The sequence below is a fragment of the Sorex fumeus genome, unplaced genomic scaffold, assembly GCF_029834395.1.
Source record: "Sorex fumeus unplaced genomic scaffold, SorFum_2.1 ptg000019l, whole genome shotgun sequence".
NCBI lineage: Eukaryota > Metazoa > Chordata > Mammalia > Eulipotyphla > Soricidae > Sorex > Sorex fumeus.
The window spans coordinates 19,416,915-19,438,390 of NW_026606076.1; the positions used below are offsets into that span (position 1 = coordinate 19,416,915).

The 21,476-nt window shown below is 45.5% G+C and overlaps 1 protein-coding gene across 1 annotated transcript in view; it reads right to left on the bottom strand.

Moving 5' to 3' along the window:
• Positions 1 to 1,627: 1,627 nt before the first annotated feature.
• LOC130022004 (zinc finger protein 420-like) overlaps positions 1,628 to 21,476 on the bottom strand; it is a gene marked incomplete at its 5' end in the record, with an annotated part of 36,983 nt that continues 17,134 nt past the window's right edge. Inside the window, 2 exons of the mRNA XM_056112731.1 lie at positions 1,628 to 1,795; positions 9,893 to 9,900. Coding sequence (XP_055968706.1) covers positions 1,628 to 1,795; positions 9,893 to 9,900 — 176 coding nt within the window. The remainder of the gene's footprint in view (positions 1,796 to 9,892; positions 9,901 to 21,476) is intronic.

The following is a 21,476-nucleotide window of genomic DNA, read 5'->3' on the forward strand; positions in this document are numbered from 1 at the left end:
GTGGCGGGGATAACTCTTGTCACGGCAAGAAACACAAATGCGTTCCTGGCTATGCTACTGCACCAGCCCCCTAAGAGTAAGACATTTAGAACCTATTGCAGCTGGTCCCTCTAAAACCCCTTTCTGCAAGTACTCACTCAACAGCAGGGCACTACCCTGGTCTGGGAGTGATGGACATTGGGGGGTGATTGGAATCTTGACAGGTGAGGCAGAAATTCTTTTTTTCTGAGGAAATATAATCATATAGGGTTAGCAAAGATAATAAGTTGCTAGGGTGCTTTTCTATCAAGCAGCTAAGCCGGGGTCAATATGCAACAGTACATAGGCTCACCCACTCCAGCACTGCTAAAAATGATACATGAACTCAGAACCAAGAGTAAGCCCTGAGCACTGAGTGGTGCTGTGACCCCAAAAAGTACAATAAATTAAATAATAAAGAAATTTCTGTGAAAAGAGATTGGAGAGATAGCAGAGCAAGTGAGGTGCTTGTCTTGCACACGGCCAACGCAGGTTTGAATCCTGGCATCCCATATGGTGCCCTGAGCTCAGCCAGGAGTGATCTCTGAGTACTGAGGCAGGAGTAGTAACTGAATTTTGCAGTTGTACTCCTACAGACTAAATAATTAATTCATTTAAATCAATAAAGGTGTGGTGGCCAAAAGTGATCCTAAATTACATTATTAGAGGCTTTAGGGCACACTCTGGAAGTGCTCAAACTACTTCCTGCTAAGATCGCATTTTCGGTTGTCAGACCCACTGTGGCATAGCATAACCCTGATGCACCACTCTGGACCCACCCTCCAACACTGAGTTGTCTTAAAGCTCTACAGATTGGGGCCTGAGTGATAGCATAGACAAATATGCATTTGTTTTGAAGGAGGCCGACCTGGGTTTAATTCTGGGTATCCCTGGCACCACTAGGAGTGTTTGCTGAATGGAGAGCCAGGAGTAACCCACGTGCATCGCTGTTTCTGACCCAAAAAGAAAAATAAAAAAAGATAGAAAGAGTAAAGAGAAGCTTCCCACCCACCTCCCTGTACTCCCAGAACCCACTGAATGCACAAGGAACAAGTGAAAATCAAAGGCTCTGCCAAATGCTTTTGAGCCCCAAGAATATAAAGAATATGCCCCGCCCCTCCTGCAACCTGACCCCCAGGAAGAATGAAAGGACAGAGAGGAGTGTTTTGTTTTCCTTCATGCTGCTGACCCAGATATGGGGTACTTGAGCAACCCCAGAAATGACTCCTGAACACTGCCAGGTGGTACTTGACAACCCAAGAGGAAAATGAATGCCCCCCAGGTCCCTTTGATGAGGGAATCCCATGCTTTAGCCCTACTCCACAATCAGCCTAAGGAATGAAAGGGGGGCAGTAACAGGATGTCCTGCGGACACTGCTGGGATAATCACGAACCCCTGTGACTGACCAGGTGCTGGGAGACGCCCCAAAACTAAGTTAACGCTGAGGTCCCCTCACACGCCCCCTCCGATCTGGAGGGAGAATGAGGCTTCCTCTAGCTCTGACAGTTTCTGCTTTATGAGGGGCCCAAGTAATGGCCTCGCATCCTGACACCCCAAAGTGTCCTCGGATCCCCATGGAGGGACTCCTGAGCACCACCAGGTAAAGGTCTAAAACACATCACTATCACGATTATCCTGTTGTTCATCGATGGCATCGATTGCCCCAGTTTCCACTGGATGCCCACTCATCCACTTCTCACCTTTTGCAGCCCTCTGGCACTTCCACCCAGAATGACAAAGCTCCTCGGATAAAGGACCTGGATTCTGTGATGTCACCTACACGGTTGCCCAGAGTCTTAAAGGGCCAGGCTTCAAATATTACTGGTCAGAAAGTTTCATTTTTCCTCGTTTCTGGGATAGAATCAGGTGACCCAGACATCTGGGGATCGCCAGGTCTGGGATAGATGGAGAGTGATGGACTGAACAGATAACATGTTGAGTAGAGAGACTTTGTATTTACGAAGGACAAAACATTCACAAAAATACTTTGCAAATAGCCACCAAGACCATCTCTCTGAGTCCAATGTTCATTTATATATTCACGTACAACCCTCAGCCAAATGCTAGGATCAGGCCCCCAGGATTTCTCCTGGCAGCTGCCAATGAAAAAGACGGGCTTCAACAGGGTCCCTCACCAAGGGGTGCTGACGAGATACCCCTCAAAGTGATCTGGCAATTTTACATACACATATCTACACCAAAAGCTGCAGGACAGGGCCCGGCACAATCCATGGTTGAGAAGGTTGGGGTGGTCAAGACTTCTCCCATCAGCAGTTCCAGCATCCTCAAGACTCACAGCCCCCAATGCTCAGCTCCGCACCCAGGCCATGCTGCCCCATCGCAGAGCTGGAGGCGGAGGTGCCCCCAAGATAACGAACACACACCCAAGAACCCTGTGCCTTGCTAAATCCCCCCAATGCAATCAGCAAAGCTCTACATCCTCCTAAAGCCTCTGGAGCAAGTCAGACCCAGGAACTCACTGGAAATAGATGAGGGGAGTGAAAAACAACCACAAAAGTGCCCCAAAATCCGGTGTGATCCCGTCAGTCATATTACAGGCACTGGAGGTGAGAGGTCTTCATGTCCTGCCACTAATTGGCCTTCAGTGTCCCCCTTCAACTGAAGTATGCCTTTGTCCTTTAACCATGTGCCTGTAGGAGGCCTGATAGACTTGACATCATTAGGAAGTAAAGGTGCACATGGAAGACTTCCGTCTGTGACATCATCCCTTTTTTCAAGGAGCTTTAAAGTGTCAGGTTCCAAGTGCAGAAAGACCATTATGCCAGCCCAGGTGAGTCGGTGCAAGGGGGATGAGATCGGATAAAGGAGAGAAGAGGCAAGTGCTGGAGGGGCTGGTCACAGAATTCAGGGCAGCGCGTTAAGGCGGAGTCCCTTGATCCTGTACTTGTCAAACATGGAACCAATGCTCCCACACACACATCCATCATAAAAACAAAAGCAGGTTGATTCCAAGTAAAATAGGCAAGTAGATTGTGAATGGCTCATGGGACAATGCGTTTTGCTGGGAAGTCATTAATCAAGATGGTACAGTGACTCTGAAGCCAGCCCTGAAGATGCAGAGGAACTGGCCTAGCAGCAACCCAGAGAGCTGGAGAGACAATGGACAGGAGCAAAGTCTGGGAAAAACATCAGAGAGCACTGTAAAGTGAACATTCTACCCCTTGAAAACAAAAGAGCAGAGAACTCTAACCTACAAGGAAACCCCAGGATGCAGCTTTAAGAAACACATTTTCAACCAAGAGTAAGGGGAAAGAGTATACTACTGTGGCTTAATGCTTGTGTTAAACATGGTTTTCCTGAGTTCCATTCTTGGTATCCAAAATAAAACAAACTCCTAAGAACTGCCAAGTATAGCATGAATTACATAAAACATACTTAAATAAATAAATCCCATGTATGAACCAACCCTATGAACGGAGGCACATAGGAGCTAATGGGCACCAAAGTGTTCCAGATCATTTTGTAGACTTGGTCTTTTTAATGTAGGAGTACTGCTATTTATGCAGCCACTGATTAGCTGATTGAATTGGGCATGAACTCAACCTTACTTTTTTCACAGTTTTATTTATTAACCCCAATATACCCCCATTCCACCCCACCCAATGCCTGTGAGGCAGATGATTTCTACTTATCTCTTCTCTACATTGGTTGCATTCATCATTTCGACATAAGATGCACTATTATTGTTTAGAATTCCCCCCCCAACAATCAGAATTTCTGAAAAGGCATTGTGAAATACTTTGTTTTCTATAGCTGGTTATGAGAATCATATAATGTTGCACGGCTGCTATTGTGGCCACACAATTTTGGATTTCTGCAAAGAGCCAGATAATTTAGAGATTGGTTTCTGTGCGTCTTGTGTTATGGCTGTGCCGGAGATCTGCTCTTGGGGGGCAACTCAGGACCTCACTAGGGAGTGAAGGACGAGCCGGTACCACCCCTCTTCTCACGAGACTGCAGTTGCCCTGTCACTGCTGGCTCATACCTTCCTTTCCTATAAGCTCTGAGGCGGTGGCCACCTTGCTGCTTGGGAGGGGGGGAGGCAGAAGGGAGCAACATTGTTTCCCTCCCTGGGAGGCATGGTGCTGGAGTTTAACGCATGGTCCATTTACTTTTCTGCCGCAAGCTGTCAGGCTCTGAACTAAGTCCATTTGCCTCTGGAGCCATGTCTGTGCCAGAGAGCCACTCATGGGGTGCAACTCGTGACCTCAGTAGGGCATGAAGGACGAGTCAGTACCAACCCCCTTCCCATGAGACTACAGTTGCCCCGTCACTGCTGGCACATACCTGGCTTTCCAATAAGCTCTGAGGTGGCGGCCACCTTGCTGCCGGTGGGGAGAAAGGCGGAAAGGAGCAACACCCTTTCCCTCCCGGGGAGGTATGGTGCCATAGTTTAACGCAGGGTCCATTCACTTTTCTGCTGCAAGCTGTCAGGCTCTGGATTAAGTCCTTTTGCCTCTGGAGTCATGGCCGTGTATACGGTCCAGATGCATTTCTGCCAAAAGCCGCTGGGTTTTGAGATTTGTTTCTGAGTCTCTGGGATCATGGCTATTAATCAGCTTGATCAGGAGCCAGAGAGGCCATTAGAAAGCAGTGAGTCGAGGTCTCGCTGTGGAGGGGTGGTAAGGGCCGGTTCCACCACCATCTGGTGAGGCCCCGCGTGTCTTGTCACTGTAGGCCCAAACCTGACTGTCTTGTGGACTCTGGGGATGACGGTCACCAGGCCGCCAAGGGGAACAGGCCAAGACATGAAACCTATTCCCACCTGGAGTGGCCCAGCCCCAGTAACCTACTGCAGGAACAGGACACATTTCTGCCAAAAGCTTTTGGGTTCCGAGGTTTGTTTCTGAGCCTCTGGGATCATGGCTGTTAAGTAGTTCGATCAGGAACCAGAGAGGCCATGCCTCCGATTATATAGCTGAGCTGGAGGTGGTTTGTGTGTATGTCTCCCACATACCTAACTTTTGGCCTTTACTTTCTAGGTTAACTTTGTCCCAAGTTTTTAGGGTCTGGCCAAAGGCATAGAAGCAATTTTGGGGTATCTGAAAGTCTGACTGTGCCATTAGGTTGCTGATGCACTCACCTCACAGGTACAGATTGACCTGCTGGTGATACCATATCCCCAGACTTGGTCCTTTGGACAGACCAAAAATGGTTTTAATCATTCTGGTGGCTAGTAGGGTTGAGATTATACCACTTCCAAACACAATGTGTTGTCATCTTTTCTCCTTATATAACTGAAATTAGGATAGTGGTGCAGGGGACCCCGGTAACCACTCTCCGACCCGCGGAGGTGGCCCGAGGATTGATCCGATGGTGCAAGGAGGGACCAACCGAATGAACACGAGACACAAGAGACAGAGTACAGTTTAGAAATAGAAAAAGAGAGAAAAAGGGACAGGCTTTATTGAGGGATACAGGCTGTTTATATAGGGTCCGGGCAGCTCAGTCAGGAGCAGAAGCAATATAACCATGTATGGTAAGGTCAGCAACAAGAGCTTTACCTAACATTCAAGGTAGACATTTGTACATCAAAGGGTCTTGTGGCAGTATGTGCATCCTGAGTTTTACATTTGTATATCAAAGGGTCTTAGGGAGTAGATGCATCCTGGAGGGTGCTACAGATAAGGTCAGATAAGCTGTCAGCCTGATGTGTGGCTATAGATCAGGTATCCGCTGAGATCAGGAAGTCCTGGGAGACTGTCACCAATGTCTGTCCCAAGCAGTTCCTAACATGGGAACCATGGCCAGGGTCTATGAGAGGGCTCTTGGCTTCCCACATCTCCCCCTTAGATATTATATAAAAGCCTCGTTCAGGGAGGTATTGGCTGAGTCCCCCCGAGATTGCAAATTACCTCTGTTTTGTGGAGTGGAGGATGAGATTCCCATCCCTCAATTCTCCTTGCTAGAAGGGAATTGTGGAAAAAGGCAGGAACAGAGGAACCTCCATGCAGATCCAGCATCACTCTCAGGGAGTCGGAAACTGGCCACAGGGCCATCCCTTGCAGTGCTTTGCCTTGCAACTGACGGGCTCCAAAAAAGAAAAAAAGGGGAGCACAGGGAGCGGGTCCGACGCCACTACTCCCGCGACGGGAAGGTCCATTCGATAGACAGGCGGGGGAGCTCAACTGACCCAGCGGAGGCCTGCGACAGCCTAGCATCTTCCATAGCCAGGCGGATATAGTGCACCTATAATGGGTTGGTAGATAGAGAAGCTATCTGTTGTCTAACAAAAGCAATAATTCAGTTAAAAATGCAGGGGCCCACTGTAGCAATCAATAAAAGGGCAGTCAGGGGACCCAAGGGTGGCAACAAGTAAGGAAGTAGAGTGTGCAGGGCCCACCCAGAGCTAGAAGACTCAGGTTGCTGGTGTCTCTGCTCCAAATCTTCCCTTAGTTCTCGCATGGACTTTTTAATCACTCCACTGTGTTTAATATAAAAGCAACACTCTTCCCCCAAGGCAGCACACAACCCCCCCCTCTTTCATAAAGAGCAAGTCCAGTCCTTAGTGATATTGAAGAACAACCTCCACAGAGACGTTAGCGAATCCTCGAGCTGAGAGATGGATTGTTCAAGGCGCTCTAAGTCGGTATCCACGGCGACACGAAGTGTAGCTAAACAGGAGTGCCATGAGGTCAGGGTGGTGATACCCGAACTGGCGCCTGCAAGGCCAAGGGTGAACAGGGCAGCGATGGTGAGGGCGGTGACAGGCTCCTGGTGGAGTCGGTGGGGTGTGGCAACATCGCGCTGGGACCAGTAATCATAAAGGGTGGAAGTTGGGTGCTACAACAGTCATACAGAACTGTGAAGAGTAGTCGAAAACAGAGGCAGCGAGATGAGGAGTCAGGCCTGTCACTGAGCAGAGCCACCAGGCATCCTCGGTCGGGATCAAAGAAGGGGTCGGGGTCACAAGAGGCAACCACTAGGGCCCAGAGGGTGGCTGCAGGGCCAGACTGGAGAGGAGGCAGAAATGGTGCTGACCTTATCTTAATCTCACTTAACAAAAACTGTATTCTGCAATGCTTCCAGAGATATTCAAAAAGCCTTAAAAATGCTCACAATTAAAGCTCTTACAAGGTATGTTCACTGGGCAAAAGATCACTTCACATTAGAAATCAACCAGAAGACATCTTAAAATTCTGATTTCCAGGAAAACACAAATACAAAAGATTAAAGCACTCATAAATTATTAAGTAAGGCAAAGGTAAAGGCCCTCCCGTTGATCGTCGATTTGCTCGAGAGGGCCCAGTAACGTCTCCAATGGAAACTTTGTTGTTACTGTGTTTGGCATACCGAATACTCTCGGTAGCTTGCCAGGCTCTCCGAGAGGGGCGGAGGAATCGAACTCGGGTCGGCCATGTTGGCCGCTTGTAAGGTGAACACCCTACCCGCTGTGCTATCGCTCCAGCCCATAAATTATTATGAAACATTAAGTATTTCACACTTGTGTACAAAGCTTTCTGAAAAACAGGGCCAGGTTGATAACTGGTGACAGAGCTTTGCATGAAATAAATAATAGCATGTACTTTCAAGCACTGCATAGATAGATTAACAATGTAGTTAGTAACATTTCCCACAATTTCCATGAAATTCTCCATTCTCAGACAGAGACCATTACAGAAGGCTGACATCTGAGATTATTCCACTTTATAACTCTTAGAAGTTCTAGAAATTTTAGTTACTAAGAGTCTCAGAGATCAGATAGAGCACTGGTAAGACAAATTTTGCAACCAATTTTATAATTCTAGAAACTCATGTTTAAACTAAACCATTATTTTTTTGAACCTGTTTTCATTTTAACTCCTTCTAGATCAAATATTCTAATCCAAGGCAGATACAAAAATGTACATTAACATAACAACATAAGACCTATGATCAATTTTTATAAAACATGATAAAAACTTCTTTGGCTTAATTTCAATAGTTCTTGTACCTTAATTATTTAAAATAATGAGCTTTCTATACCAGATATTTTTAACAATTCCACAAAAATACAAACAGGCTTTCAGACACAGAAAAAACCCTTGGATTTTTAACCAAACTTTTATATTAGCATAAGAAAATATTTGAATTGCTGTGTGAACACAAAAAGGATGGCAGCAATCTATCTTTCCCACCGCCCGCGTTCAGTAGTTTCCCCAACTCCAGGGAGGTGGGTGGCGATGGGCAGGAAAAGGAAGGAAACCTTATGGCCAGGCTGCTTGATCTTAGTTGCAGTTTAATCCAATACTCTCTCCATTCACTCTCGAATCTCTTCTGCCTCTCCCAGCCCATTCTTACAGTCTCATTATATCCCATAAAAGAAACTCAGGTTCTCTCAAGCATGTTTTCCCCTGTTCTCTCAGACCTCCTAGTAGAGAGTCCTGAAATCTCCTCATATAGATCCTGGTACCTCTAAAGGGGCAATACAGTGATGTCATCAAAAGGAGAGAGAACATTGGGGCTGCAAAACAAACATTGCTTCTTTACATCTGCAGGCCAATAATTTTGACCTCACCTTTTATAAGCTACAAGCACTTGGATTAGCACATCAAAGACCAATATACATCTCAAAGATCAGTCTTCCTGGAGGCTGGCATCTACATCCCAAAGATCAGGCCTGGCTAGCACCTGAGATATGCTCTGTGAGATAAGAGAAGCTGCCTCTAACAGCAAGGTTTCTGTGAGATAAGGGAAGCTGCCTCTTGCAGTATCCTATAAATTGCCATTGTTTAGGAAAATAAGGAAACTTCATTTTAATGGCTTCTGTACCTCTGTAGTTTGTAAAAGTAGCCTAATTTTTCATTAAAGTTAGCTGAGGCTTGTAAAATAAGGTCTTGCTTTCTCTGAACTCTTATTTCACTTTTAGTTTCAGGCTCTAGTTCCATAGCTCTTCTAAATAGTACAAGATTCTTAAGTTCAAAAGGATTTCAACTGTTAATCACATAATCATTAATGTTATTCTATCAAGAAATTTAGATTGAGAATTCTGCTTTCTCTATGGGCTCAACCTTCTGATAAGGATTCACCCTTGTCTGACAGGTTCCAAAAACAACTGCATTTCTTAAATCACTGGGTAGCATATCACTAACTTCTTTAAAATTTCAACTACTGATTTCAGCCTGGTTCCAACACTCAAGTGTTCCACATAGACAGACAGACAGACAGACAGACAGACAATTAACTGACTAAAACACCAAACATACATATGCACACATCTGCAGTTGATCGATAATTCTGACCCTTCAAAAGATGACAGGGAGAAACTGATGGTCTGAGAAAGGAAGGGACAGTCCCCAGGGCAGAAGAAACCTTATCAGCCAATTGGGACTGCTCCCCATTTCACAGCCTAAACAGCCAGTCTCCTGCTGTTAAAAATGGGTCAGGAAAGCGCTTGTTGGTATAAGCTGGCAAAATAAATTATCACAAAGATGTTACCATTTTTTAGCCAAGGCTAATTCTGAGGCCGGGAGATTCTTATCAAACATGGGGATAGGCTCCTTAGTGACACATTACTTTGTTTCTGATAACAGTTAATCATAAGATCTTGCATTTTCCTGCCTCCTCTGCTTTGATACTCTCCTATTTCTTTTGTTTACCTGCAAAGATCTAACTCCAAAATAATCTGGTAATGCAAACTGCCTTTATTGGCTATCTTTCCCCACTATACTCAGGCCACAAGGTGTTACAGAGGTCAACAAGATACTCTATCTAAACTACCTAGTTGGAAGCTCCTAGGATGTTTTTCTAATTGCAAGCAATAATCTAAAAAAAAGGATGGTTCCTTGGCAAAACTTTTTTCCAGGTCTATACTTTGGCCTTTTACCCCCCCTTTTTTTAACTGCCTTCATTAGCATTTCAATTGACCTCTACCTGATCTTCTATTTAGACAGTGGGGAAAAGGATTTTATGCCTGGAAATTGGCCTGCCTTAGTTTCCCAGAGTCTTTCTCACTAGTGGGCTGCTCCTGTCCCTTCCATAGTGGATGGTGACACAAAACAGACAAAGGAGGGGTGCCTCTTTGTAGAGACCATTCACACAGAGGTTATCACATTCCTTCCCCTTACCCCCTAGAGATTTCCAAGGGAGTATACCTTCACAGAAGATTTTCTACAGACTACCTCTTTTACTGGAGTCACATGGTTTGTTGAGAAGGAACCTTGTGGGGGCCAATCCACACCAAAGGAAGGTCATTCTGATGAACAATAAATGCCAAACTTACCTTTCTTGACCCTCAAGCCCACATCCTGAGCTTTTCCTATGGATCTCAGAGAAGTGATTAAGAATTAAAACCTTGGGGGTCAATCGATTCTGACCCATGTCAAACAATCTTAACAAGCAGAACTAGGAGAAAGATATTAAGACAATACACACACTAGGAACACACGCACAGATCACACTCCTACACTCGCTCGGACCGGTCCTCCATTTACACGGGTGCGCACCACACTCACCAGTCACACAGAGATATCCGAATTTGCCCAAAGGCCATGTGCGTGATTTTCACCTTCGGGCTTTCAGTTCTTCCAAGTCTTCTCCTGGCGCCAGGTTTTCCAGATCAAGTTACTACTTAGTGGTGCATAGCTCTGGAATTCTGCAGCCAAAGAGAGGTCATTTTCTCTTGCAAATACATTTTAGGGTTGTAAGGGGGAGGTCAGGAAGAAAAGGTACAGAGGTGTGGGGGCCATTTGGGCTCTTGATATCGGGCAGCCTCCTCCTGGAGGTCTGCCTCATCCTCTGGGGATAGGACAGAAGGGGAGTCATGGTGGGGAGCAGAGGGTGGATCTGTGGGATTGTCCTTAAGAACCGGGTATAAGCGATGAACATTAGCCTCAGAGACCAGCATGAGGATAGTAACCGAGGGGCACTGGGATATGGGCTTCTTCACGGGAGAGGAGGCCCGAGAGGCTTTTCACAGCATCCTCTACATCCGATTCAAAATGCCCTACAATCCACAAGGCTCTGGGGACCTCTCCTGGGCCGAGGGTCAGATAGAAATCATTCAGGCACTCCCAAGATGTTTTTTTTTTCAATTTCATTTAACATGACAAAGCTACTCTGTAGTGCTAGTAACTGGAACCTGGAGAGAGTCCCTAAGACCCACAACAAAGAGTTCCCTTTTGCTAAGCGAATTTCCCAAGGTCCTAAGAAAGGAGGGTGGAGGGAGAGGGAAACAGAAAGGCGGTGTTTTCAAATGTGGGGGCATGGATGTGCTTAACTGACGAGTACCTGACGTTGCACAGTTTTTCTTCTGCGGGGGACGCGACTTTATTCTGGGAATCACGACTGTGACCCCCTCATCCTGTCACGGAGTCTTCTAGCGGTGAGTGCCCTAGCGGCTTTTAAGTGCTCGACCTGTGGCCGCAGGGAAGAAACGCCGGGAAATGAGAGAGTGAGAGGGAGAGAGATCAGCCCACTAACCGGGACACCTGAAACACATTTGGGCTGATAGAGGGGGAGGGGATAGAGGGAGGCCGAGAAGGGCCGGGGACTGTGGAGCAGAAGGGTCATAGCCCTTTAAAAAGTTCTCTAAGTTTCATTGCCAGTAAGAAAAGGCCTGGCGGGGATTTAAGACAGTCACGGCCCCTGAGTTTTTTATATACACATTTTCAAGAAGAAAGAAATTGACAAGTTTCTTTTTCTTTACCTAGATTCCTTGGTGCTTAAGGGAGGTCTTTAAACCACAAATAAACAATTCCTTCTTGCTTAAACTCTGACCCATTTTCGGAGGTCAGGAAAAACAGCGTTCAAAGATACAGATACACACAAATATGGAAAATGAGAAATATAGGAAGGAGAGAAGGAGAGAGACAGACGAGAGAAATAGAAGGCAGACAAGACATAAAGAGAGACGAGACAGGAGATGGGTCACTGGAAGGCTGTCCCCTGCGTGAATACCTGGGAAAAATAGACGCAAGACATGGGGGAGGCCCAACAAAGGGGCCCACTCAGCTGCTTGCCTGACCAGTGGGAAACTTAGCCGTAGTGGATCAGCCAAAGGTGACTTGTGGCCGACGTCTAAGTCAGCACTACCATAGACCATATGTTTCCCGTGGATCTGCAGGCAGCCCAACCGGGTTCCGTAGCCTTTTCAGGGACCTTAAGTGTGCCCAGCCGTGGAACCACAAACTCGAATCAGAGGCGAGGATGCCCCTGACCGCTCATTCACTCACACACACATTCCACAAAGGACACGACAAAGGGGCGCAGGGGTGCCTTATCCAACCCAGTGACCGTCTCATATACCTCATATGAGATTAAACACTCAATTGTGACACAGACAGGACTATAAGGCAGAAAAGAAAAATATGAATAGAGACGAGACAGGAGATGGGTCACTGGAAGGCTGAAGCCCTGCGTGAATACCTGGGAAAAACAGACGCAAGACAAGGGGGCCCACTCGGGTGCTTGTCTGGCCAGTGGGAAAGAGAAAGGCAGATGTTTCCCGTGGAACCACAGACAGCCCAACCAGATACTATAAAGTTCTATAAAGAATACCACACCTTCTACAAGATCATTTTTGGTGATTTTAATGTCAAGATAGGAGCAATAAGATCAGATCAAGAACTCATAGTCGGGACCCATGGCCTAGAATGGAATGAACAGGGTGAGAGGCTGAGTTCCTCATGTTGACCAAGACTATCCATGGTAACTCACAGTTCCAGAAGGCCAAATCTAAACGTTGGACATGGGAGTCTTCCAGTGGATGGTTAACAACGAAATTGACCACATCATATTCAATCGATGGTTTTGCCTGACCGATGTCGCTGTGGTCCCAAAATTCCATACAGGATCGGACCACCATCTCCTTCATGCAAAATTCTACTTCATGGTGTGGGGAGAAAGGGCTGCAAAGTTTAAGAAGAGAACTCCCAGAATGACCACCAACTGGGAGCTCTTTGGCACTATTGCAGCAACATGGAAAGATGCCGTCGTAAAAATATATTGACGAGGAATACGATTGACTGGTTCAGCACCTCCATGATTGTGTGAGAAACGCCAAGAGAGAGATAGCCAAAAAAATGCCTGTCTTCGAAAACTCTTGAGCTTATTTGCCAACATGGCTTGGCGCTAGCCTCAGGCAACCAGAAGCGAACGCCCGAGCTTGCAAATCAGTGAATAGAAGCGATAAAGGAAGACCTTGAAGAGAGATGGGCAGTAGTCCTGGCAGATGCATCAGAAGATGGGAAAAGCATTCACAGAGCACTGCTGTTCATGTCCAACTACAAGACCAAGATGACAGCCCTCCGACGTTCTGGTGGATCTATCATATCTTCCAGAAGGGCAATGAAGAAGATTATCCATGACTTCTATTAGGACCTCTTCGATAGCCACATCCACCTGCCCACATACCAAATTTCACTGGATGGATATGTCGTTCCCAATGTTATCCCTTCTGATATCTGACACACCATTTCGTCGGTAAAGAAGCGAATAGCACCTGGCCCAGACAAGGTCAGAACCAAACCCTGAAGAATCTGCCATTAGGACTCAGCAATACACTGGCTCTGCTCTCCACATGCTACCTATCTGAATGCAAGTTTCCATCCCACTGGAAAACCAGCAGGACTGTACTACTGTACAAGAAGGGAGACATTCAAGACATTGGCAACTATTGCCCAATCTGCCTATTGTCTGTCATCCAGAAGCTGTTAACTCAAGTCATCCTGAATAGGATTGGCAGAACACTAGATGAAGGACAACCATACCAGCAAGCTGGTTTCCGAAAAGGATTCAGCACGCTTGACCATATCCACATGATAACCAAGCTTTTTGCGGTTTCTCGGGAGTTCAAGATGCCGCTTTGTCTAACGTTCGTTGATTTAAAGAAGGCCTTTGTTTCTGTTAAGATGGAAGCTGTGATCGAAGACAGCTAGCCTAGCCTAGCCAAAGAGGGCGTTCAAACTCAAAACATCAGGACCCTGCATGAGCTCTTTTATGGATTCACTACAAGGATCTCACCATTCTACAAAGAAGTGATCATGGATGTCAATAGAGTGGTTCGGCAGGGTGAAACCATTTCACCAAAACTCTTCAATGCCACACTCCAGAACACCATGTGGCGACTGCAATGGGAAGAAAGGGGAGTGAAGATAGACGGTTGGCATCTACACCAACTCCATTTTGCTGATGACATCGTTCTAATATCACCAAACATTAACCAACTGGCAAAAAGGCTGGCTGACTTCTACCGTGAGTGTGGAAAGGTTGGACTACAGCTGAATCTCACCAAGACAATGTTTATGAGAAACAGTCTCGTTCCTGATGTTCCATTCACTCTCAATGGAATGATCATCTCCGAATGCAACAGTTATGTGTATAGGTCGAGAAGTCAATATGATGAATGACCTGGCACTTGAGTTGCGCAGGAGGAAGAGAGTGGCTTGGAACACCTTTAAGAGAGTCAAAGAAATAGCTAAGAGGACAAAGAACCTCTGGCTCCAGGCACATCTCTTCGAATACACTGTTTACCTGCATTAACATATGCCTCAGAGACCTGGGCCCTATGAAAACAAGATGAGAATACTATTCAGGTCTCCCAAAGAGGAATTGAAGGAACTATGCTTGGAGTATCACACTTCACTTAAATGAGAGAATGAATCCGAAGTTCAGACCTCCTTCAACGGTCAAGAATCAGGGACGTTGTCTCATTTTCAAAGGTGTCAAAAATCAGATGGGCTGGACATGTAATGAGATTTGGAGATGACTGCTGGACTAAAGCCGTTACTGACTGGATTCCCAGGGCGTCAAAAGATCGCATGGCTGCTCACCTAAGAGATGGCCAGATTTCTTCATCAACACTCTGAACAATCAGTTTGAGGCTCTTCATTCCTGTTCCTAGAACAAACTTACACCATTTGGCTACACTAGCACATGTCAAATATGGATGGAGACGTTATTGATGCCCGCTCGAGCAAATCGATGAGTAACAGATCAAGTGATTTATAAAAATAAAATTTAAATTTAGATGAACATTTTTTTTCTTTTTGGGTCACACCCAGCGATGCACAGGGGTTACTCCTGGCTATGCACTCAGGAATTACTCCTGGCGGTGCTCAGGGGACCATATGGGATACTGGGAATCAAACCCGGGTCGGCCGCCTGCAAGGCAAATGCCCTACCCACTGTGCTATAGCTCCAGCCCCACAAATGCATTTATTAAAAGACTCAGATGTGCACTAATCAGCCCTTACTGATCTAGTTTCTGATGCTTCTATTTGTCGTTCTCAATGTTTTGTTGGAATAAATAATACAAAGTAAATTTTTGATGTGCCAAAGGGGGTAGGTTGGGATTGGGAAGGAAACTGGGGATATTGGTCGAAGGACAGTCACATTGGTGGTGTTGGAACACTAAATGATTGAAACAAGTAAGTATTCTCTACCCAGGGCCTTTCTGTAAGCTTATTTTATTTTGATCCGTTTCTGGGAATGGGAAAGGAGCTGCATGGAGGTGCCTGACAGGGTCCCCCTCTCTTTAAAACTACCCTTGTTCGGGTCCAAAGGTTTGGGGTGCAGTTCAGTGTTCACGTTCAGTGTTGAGAGCCACCAGGGTTGGTGCTGCTGACGTCACAACCAGTGGGGCAGACACGGGGAGGGGGTAACAAAGGGAGCCCGCATTCAAAATTGGGGTCTTTTGCCAGCCTGGCATGCGCCCCAGCCCTTTGAGTCGTTGCCCTGGCCCGTTGCAACATCTCGAAGCCATTTCAAATTTAAACAAAAACCAAGTTATCAGTGTTCATCTTAGGTGTGAAGAATGTATTTGCTACAGTTGAAATAGCATAAATTGAAGCTTCTCCACTTGAGTCAAGTGAAGATCCAAGACACACTGTTTTCTTGAAATCGAGGCATCCCAATTACAATATAGAAAGTTGAGATCAACACACTATAGTGGGGAAGCTGGCTGGGCTCTGGACTCCAGAATCACGGCCAAGTTAAATCACTTGATCACTTGATACCCTTTTACTCATCGATTTACTCGAGCGGGTGCCAGTAATGTCTCCATTCATCCCTGTTGCTTGATCACGTAGCTCAGTGGCATCTGCTCATTCTAGGAACATGTAGAGCCTCAAAACAATCATTCAGGATCTTGATGGAAAAAGTCTGATCATCTTGTAGGTGGGCGTCCACGCGATCTTTTGACGTCGCGTGGAATCCAGTCAGTAATGGCTCTAGTCCACTGGTCATCTCTAAACCTCATTACGTGTCAAGCCCATCTGATTTTTGATGCTTGGCAAATGAGACAGCGTCCCTGATTCTTGAGTGTTGACGAAGATCGGAACTCCGGATTCTATCTCTCAGTCAAGCGAGATACTCCAAGCAAAGCACTTTCTTTGAGAGACTTGAATAGCGTTCTCATCCTTTTTCGTAGGGTCCAGGTCTCTGAGGCATATGTTAATGCAGGTAGAACAGTGGAATCGAAGAGCTGTGCTCGGAGCTGGAGGTTCTTTGTCCTCTTAGTTATTTCTTCAACGCTATTGAAGGCATAGCAAACTGCTCTCTTCCTCCTGCATAAATCAGGTGCCAGGTCATTCATCATGTTGATTTTTCGACCTAGGTATATATAACTGTTGCATTCGGAGATGGTGGTTCTGTTGAGAGTGAATGGAACATCAGAAACAAGACTGTTTCTCATGAACATTGTCTTTGTGAGATTCTGTTGTAATCCGACCATTCTACACTCACGGTCGAAGTCAGTCAGCATTTGTTCCGCTTGGCTGATGTTTGCTGTTATTAGAACGATGTCATCAGCAAAGTGGAGGTGGTGTAGTTGCCGACCATCAGTATTCACTCCCATTCCTTCCCATTCCAGTCGTCACATGATGTTCTTGAGGGTGGCACTGAAGAGTTTCGGTGAAATGGTATCACCCTGCCGAACCCCTCTCTTGACATGGATGATTACTTCCTTGTAGAATGGTGAAATCCTGGTAGTGAATCCGTATTTGAGCTCATGGAGGATCCTGATGTATTGAGTTTGTGCACCCTGATTGGTTAGGGCTTCTATGACTGCTTCCGTCTCAACAGAATCAAAGGCCTTCTTTAAATCAACAAAATTTAGACAGAGCGGCATCTTGAACTCCTGAGAAACCTCAATGAGCTTGGTTATCGTGTGGATATGGTCGATGGTGCTGAATCCTTTTCAGAACTTGACTTGTTCGCATGGTTGTCCTTCATCTAGTGTTCTGTCAATCCTATTCAGGATGACTCGTGTGAACATTTTGTAGATGACCGACAATAGGCAGATTAGGCGATAGTTGCCAGTGTTGTCATATCTCCCTTCTTGTATAGTAGTACAGTCCTGCTGGTTTTCCATTGGGAGGGAACCTTGCATTCAAACAGGTAGCGTGTGAAGAGCCAAGCCAGTGTATTGATGAGTACTGATGGTAAGTTCTTCAGGTGTTCAGGTCTGAACTTGGCTGGGCCAGGTGCTCTTTGTTTCTTTTTTTTAATTTTTTTAAATTTAATTTAATTTTTTATTTTTATTCATTTATTTTTTTGTTCTTTGTTTCTTTACCGAAGAGATGGTGTGTTGGATTTCAGAAGGGGAACATTGGAAACGACATACCCATCTCGCAGAATTTGGTTTGTGGGCAAGTGGACGTGGCTATTAAAGAGATCTGAGTAGAAGTCGTGAATAATCTTCTCCATTGCCCTTCTGGAAGATGTGATAGATCCATCAGGATGTCGGATGGCAGTCATCTTGGTCTTGTAGTTGGTAAAGGACAGGCGGGCATTACGAATGCTTTTCCCGACTTCTGCCACATCTACCAGCACTGCTGCTATCATGTCTTTGAAGTCATCCTAGATTACTTCTCTGCACTGTTTTGCCAGCTCGGACATTTGCTTGCCTGAGGCATGTGCCAAGCACGTTGGCAAATAAGTTCGTGTTCGAAGAAAGGCATTTTTTGTGGTTATCTCTCTCTTGGCATTCCTTGCACAATCATGGAGGTGCTGAAACATTTAATCATATTCTTTGTCAATGTTGTCAATGACGGCATCCTTCCATGTTCTCGCAACAGAGGCAAAGAGCTCCCAGTTGGTGGTCATTCTGGGAGTTCTCTCCTTAAACTTTGCATTCTTTTCTCCCTGTTCTGTGAGGTAGAATTTTGCATTAAAGAGATGGTGGTCCGATCCCTTTTGGAATTTTGAGCCAACCGCAACATTGTTTAGGCAAAACTACCGATTGAATATGATGTGGTCTATTTCATTGTGGAACCGTCCACCGGGAGACTCCCATGTCCAACATTTAGATTCAGCCTTTTGTAACTGTGAGTTACCATGGATGGTCTTGGTTGACATGATGAACTCAGACAGTCTGTCACCCTGTTTGTTCCATTCTATTACATGGGTCCCAATGTGGAGTTCATCGGCTAATCTTCTTGGTCCTATCTTGGCATTAACATCACCAACAATGATCTAGTAGAAGGTGTGGTCTTCTTTATAGAACTTCTCCAGCTCCATGTAGAACTTCTCAATTTCCCTTCACCATAATTGGATGTTGGTGCATAGGCAACAATGATAGAAACTGCTGGCAGTGAGCCACATCTATTCAAGTGAAATCATCCGATTCGGGTTGTTAGGCATTCGAATGAATCAATGCTCAGGGCTATGTTCGTGTTGACAATGATACCGACATCATTGATGCCTCCTTTGTCACATGTTCCAAGGAACAGTTCTTCTCCAGTGTCAAAAATGGCGTGATGTGATTGATGCCTTCTTGTTTCGGTCAGACCAATAATGTCGTACTTGATCTTTCGCACTTGTACCTTCAGGTCCTCGATGAATGCATCAGATGCCAGCGTACATGCATTGAAAGTACAGACAACCATTTTTGTCTTTCTTTGTTTTGGAAGCCTAGTTCGGCCTTGAGATTTTATCAGCCTCTCCTTCCACATCCTTCTCGACTGCCGTATTCAGGGTCAAGAGAATGAAATCCATTTCTTTACTGGATTTGGCATATTGAATATGCCACTGATAGCTTGCCAGGCTCTGCCATTTGGTTGGAATATTAAAGGTAACCTGAAAAAATAAACGTATATAAAAAGTCGCACAGCCTTGAATGCAGCCGTGCGTTCCCGGGAGCTTGGTGTGATAATCTCTGGATCCTGGCCATTGTTGGGGTTACACGGTAGTTAAATCATAAAGTTAAAAACAACCTAACTTAAATTCTCAGAAACTGATAACATTTTAATATGATGCCACTCAATTCCACTCCCCTACCCCTCATTGAAGTCGTCATAAACAAGAAATTGACAAACACATCTCTGACACGTTTATTTCTCTGGTTCTTGCTTTGTCCAAAGGAGGCAGGGGTAAGGGGCGGCGTGAGAAACACACTGCTGGGTAGAGCATGACAAAAAATTAACCCCCACATAATTAATTAAAATAAGGGTTTTTTGTTGTTTTAATTGCTTTTTTTATTTTGTATTTATTTTTTTTTATTAGTGAAACACCATGAGGTACAGTTGTAGATTTACAATTTTTTTGTGCTTGGGTTTCGATTATACAATGATAAAATACACATCACTCCACCAGTGCCCATTTTCCACCACCATGGAAAATATCCCTCCCACACCCATTCCCCCATCCCCCCTGCCTCTGTCCAGCAATATAATTGAAAGGGTGAGAAACGGGTGTTTCACCCTGGGTTATCAGTTCCGAATCTGGCACCTGATCCCCATGGCAAAAGCATTTCAGACACACACACCACTGACCCTGACTCTCTGAGAACATGGGTGGCTCTCCCAGAACATGGAGAGCAGGGCGAGTAGCTGTCAGAAGGAAACTCCCCCGAAAGTTTCTCCAGGAAGATCTGAATCCAATCCCTGATGTCGGCAGTATAGATGCCTCTACCAACAGGGTTTAAACTGCGCTGGTCACCAGCCATCAAATCCGACTCGCCCCCAAGGACTTAATCCACCACCTGCCAGCGGGACCCTCTGAGTCATGGGTGAACCTCCTTCGTCCCCACGGTCGCTTCCTCCCTGTCCCACTCTAGGCAAATACAGCCCCCATCCTGCTGACCTGTCATCTGGGGATTCCTGGGATTCCTGGGACACTCGAGATGCTCGGGATCCACAGTGCAATTTTCTAGACCTCATCCCCGCAGATCAGAGTCCAGACTAACCCTTGGATGTGGAGACAGGTAATGAGCAAACCCTGCCCCAGGGTCAGGAAATACCTATGAACACGCCTTCTATTGGTCCATGTTTTGCCCCACTCCTCTCTCATTGGCTGTTGCTAAGGCCTAGAGCCCTGCGGACTGGTGCGTGCTCCTTAGCCAGGAAACCTTTGTGCTCCAGCCACCAGCTTCTATTCCGTATCATTAGATGTTGACCGTTAGACTACAGACCCTGTGCTTCATTACCGGACCTAGTCCTCCAATGCCTGTTTATAAGCTTTTCCGCATGTTTTGCAAAACCCAGAACAAATACCCAGGCCTTGGCTCTAATTCATAAGAAGGTCTCAATGGACCTATGTATCAGAGTTTTAGAAATTAAGACCAATCTTAGGATATTTGACGTTTTAGTTTAGCCAATAAGAGATCTGTCCAACTTTCCATAAGATTCACCTGCCACATTTGTATTGGTGGGGCGGTGGGGGGACGAGGAGTTAGCACTTCCTAATTAAGGAACTTTCTACAAAATTTGCATTGCATGTGGCCAGCCCAGGACTTTGGACTTCGCATCTGGCACAGTGAGTTTTGATGTACTCATTACAAACGTGGCCAGTATTGTGGCTCAAATAATAAAGAATCTCAGACAACCCTGCCTTTCCTAAGCATTTCCGGTTCACACGGATGCAGGCTAACAAAATAGAAGGTGACTGACAGTTACCGGAATTTCACATTCAAACGAATACACACAGCACCTCAATCTTTGTTTTCTTTTATCTCAAAATCTATTTTTTATTTTAACGAATCACCATGAGATACAGACTTACAAATTTTCATGATTGCGTTTTGATCTTGAAATCTTTTGAGACAAATAGAAAGTGGTTTGTAGGAAGCTCATAGCTATGGGTATGTTGTATGGTAATACCCTCAATGTAATACTCAGGATAATTAAGGTGTTTTACTGGAGTAACAGAGAAGTTATGTATTTCTCAATATATATTGTTATTTTGTTAAGTTTAAATTGTTTGTCTATTGGTTACGGGAATATCTACGAGGTCTTATAAACCTGTTCCCTCTCCCCTGGCAATGAGGCAAGGCAGTAGAGAAGTCCATTCTGCAGTTCCAAAGCAGGCCCCAAAAGCCTGTTAGCTGGATCCCCCTCTGTAAATGCACTATCTGAGTACCTAGAGTAAACTCTCTGCATGTTTTAAAGGGTGTGGTAATAATACTTTGGAGTTTTCTTTTGTTTTGAGGCCTCACCTGGCAGTAGTCAAGAAATACTCCTGGTGGGGCTTAGTGGATCATACGGGATGTTCAGGATTATGCTCAGATTAGGTGCATTTA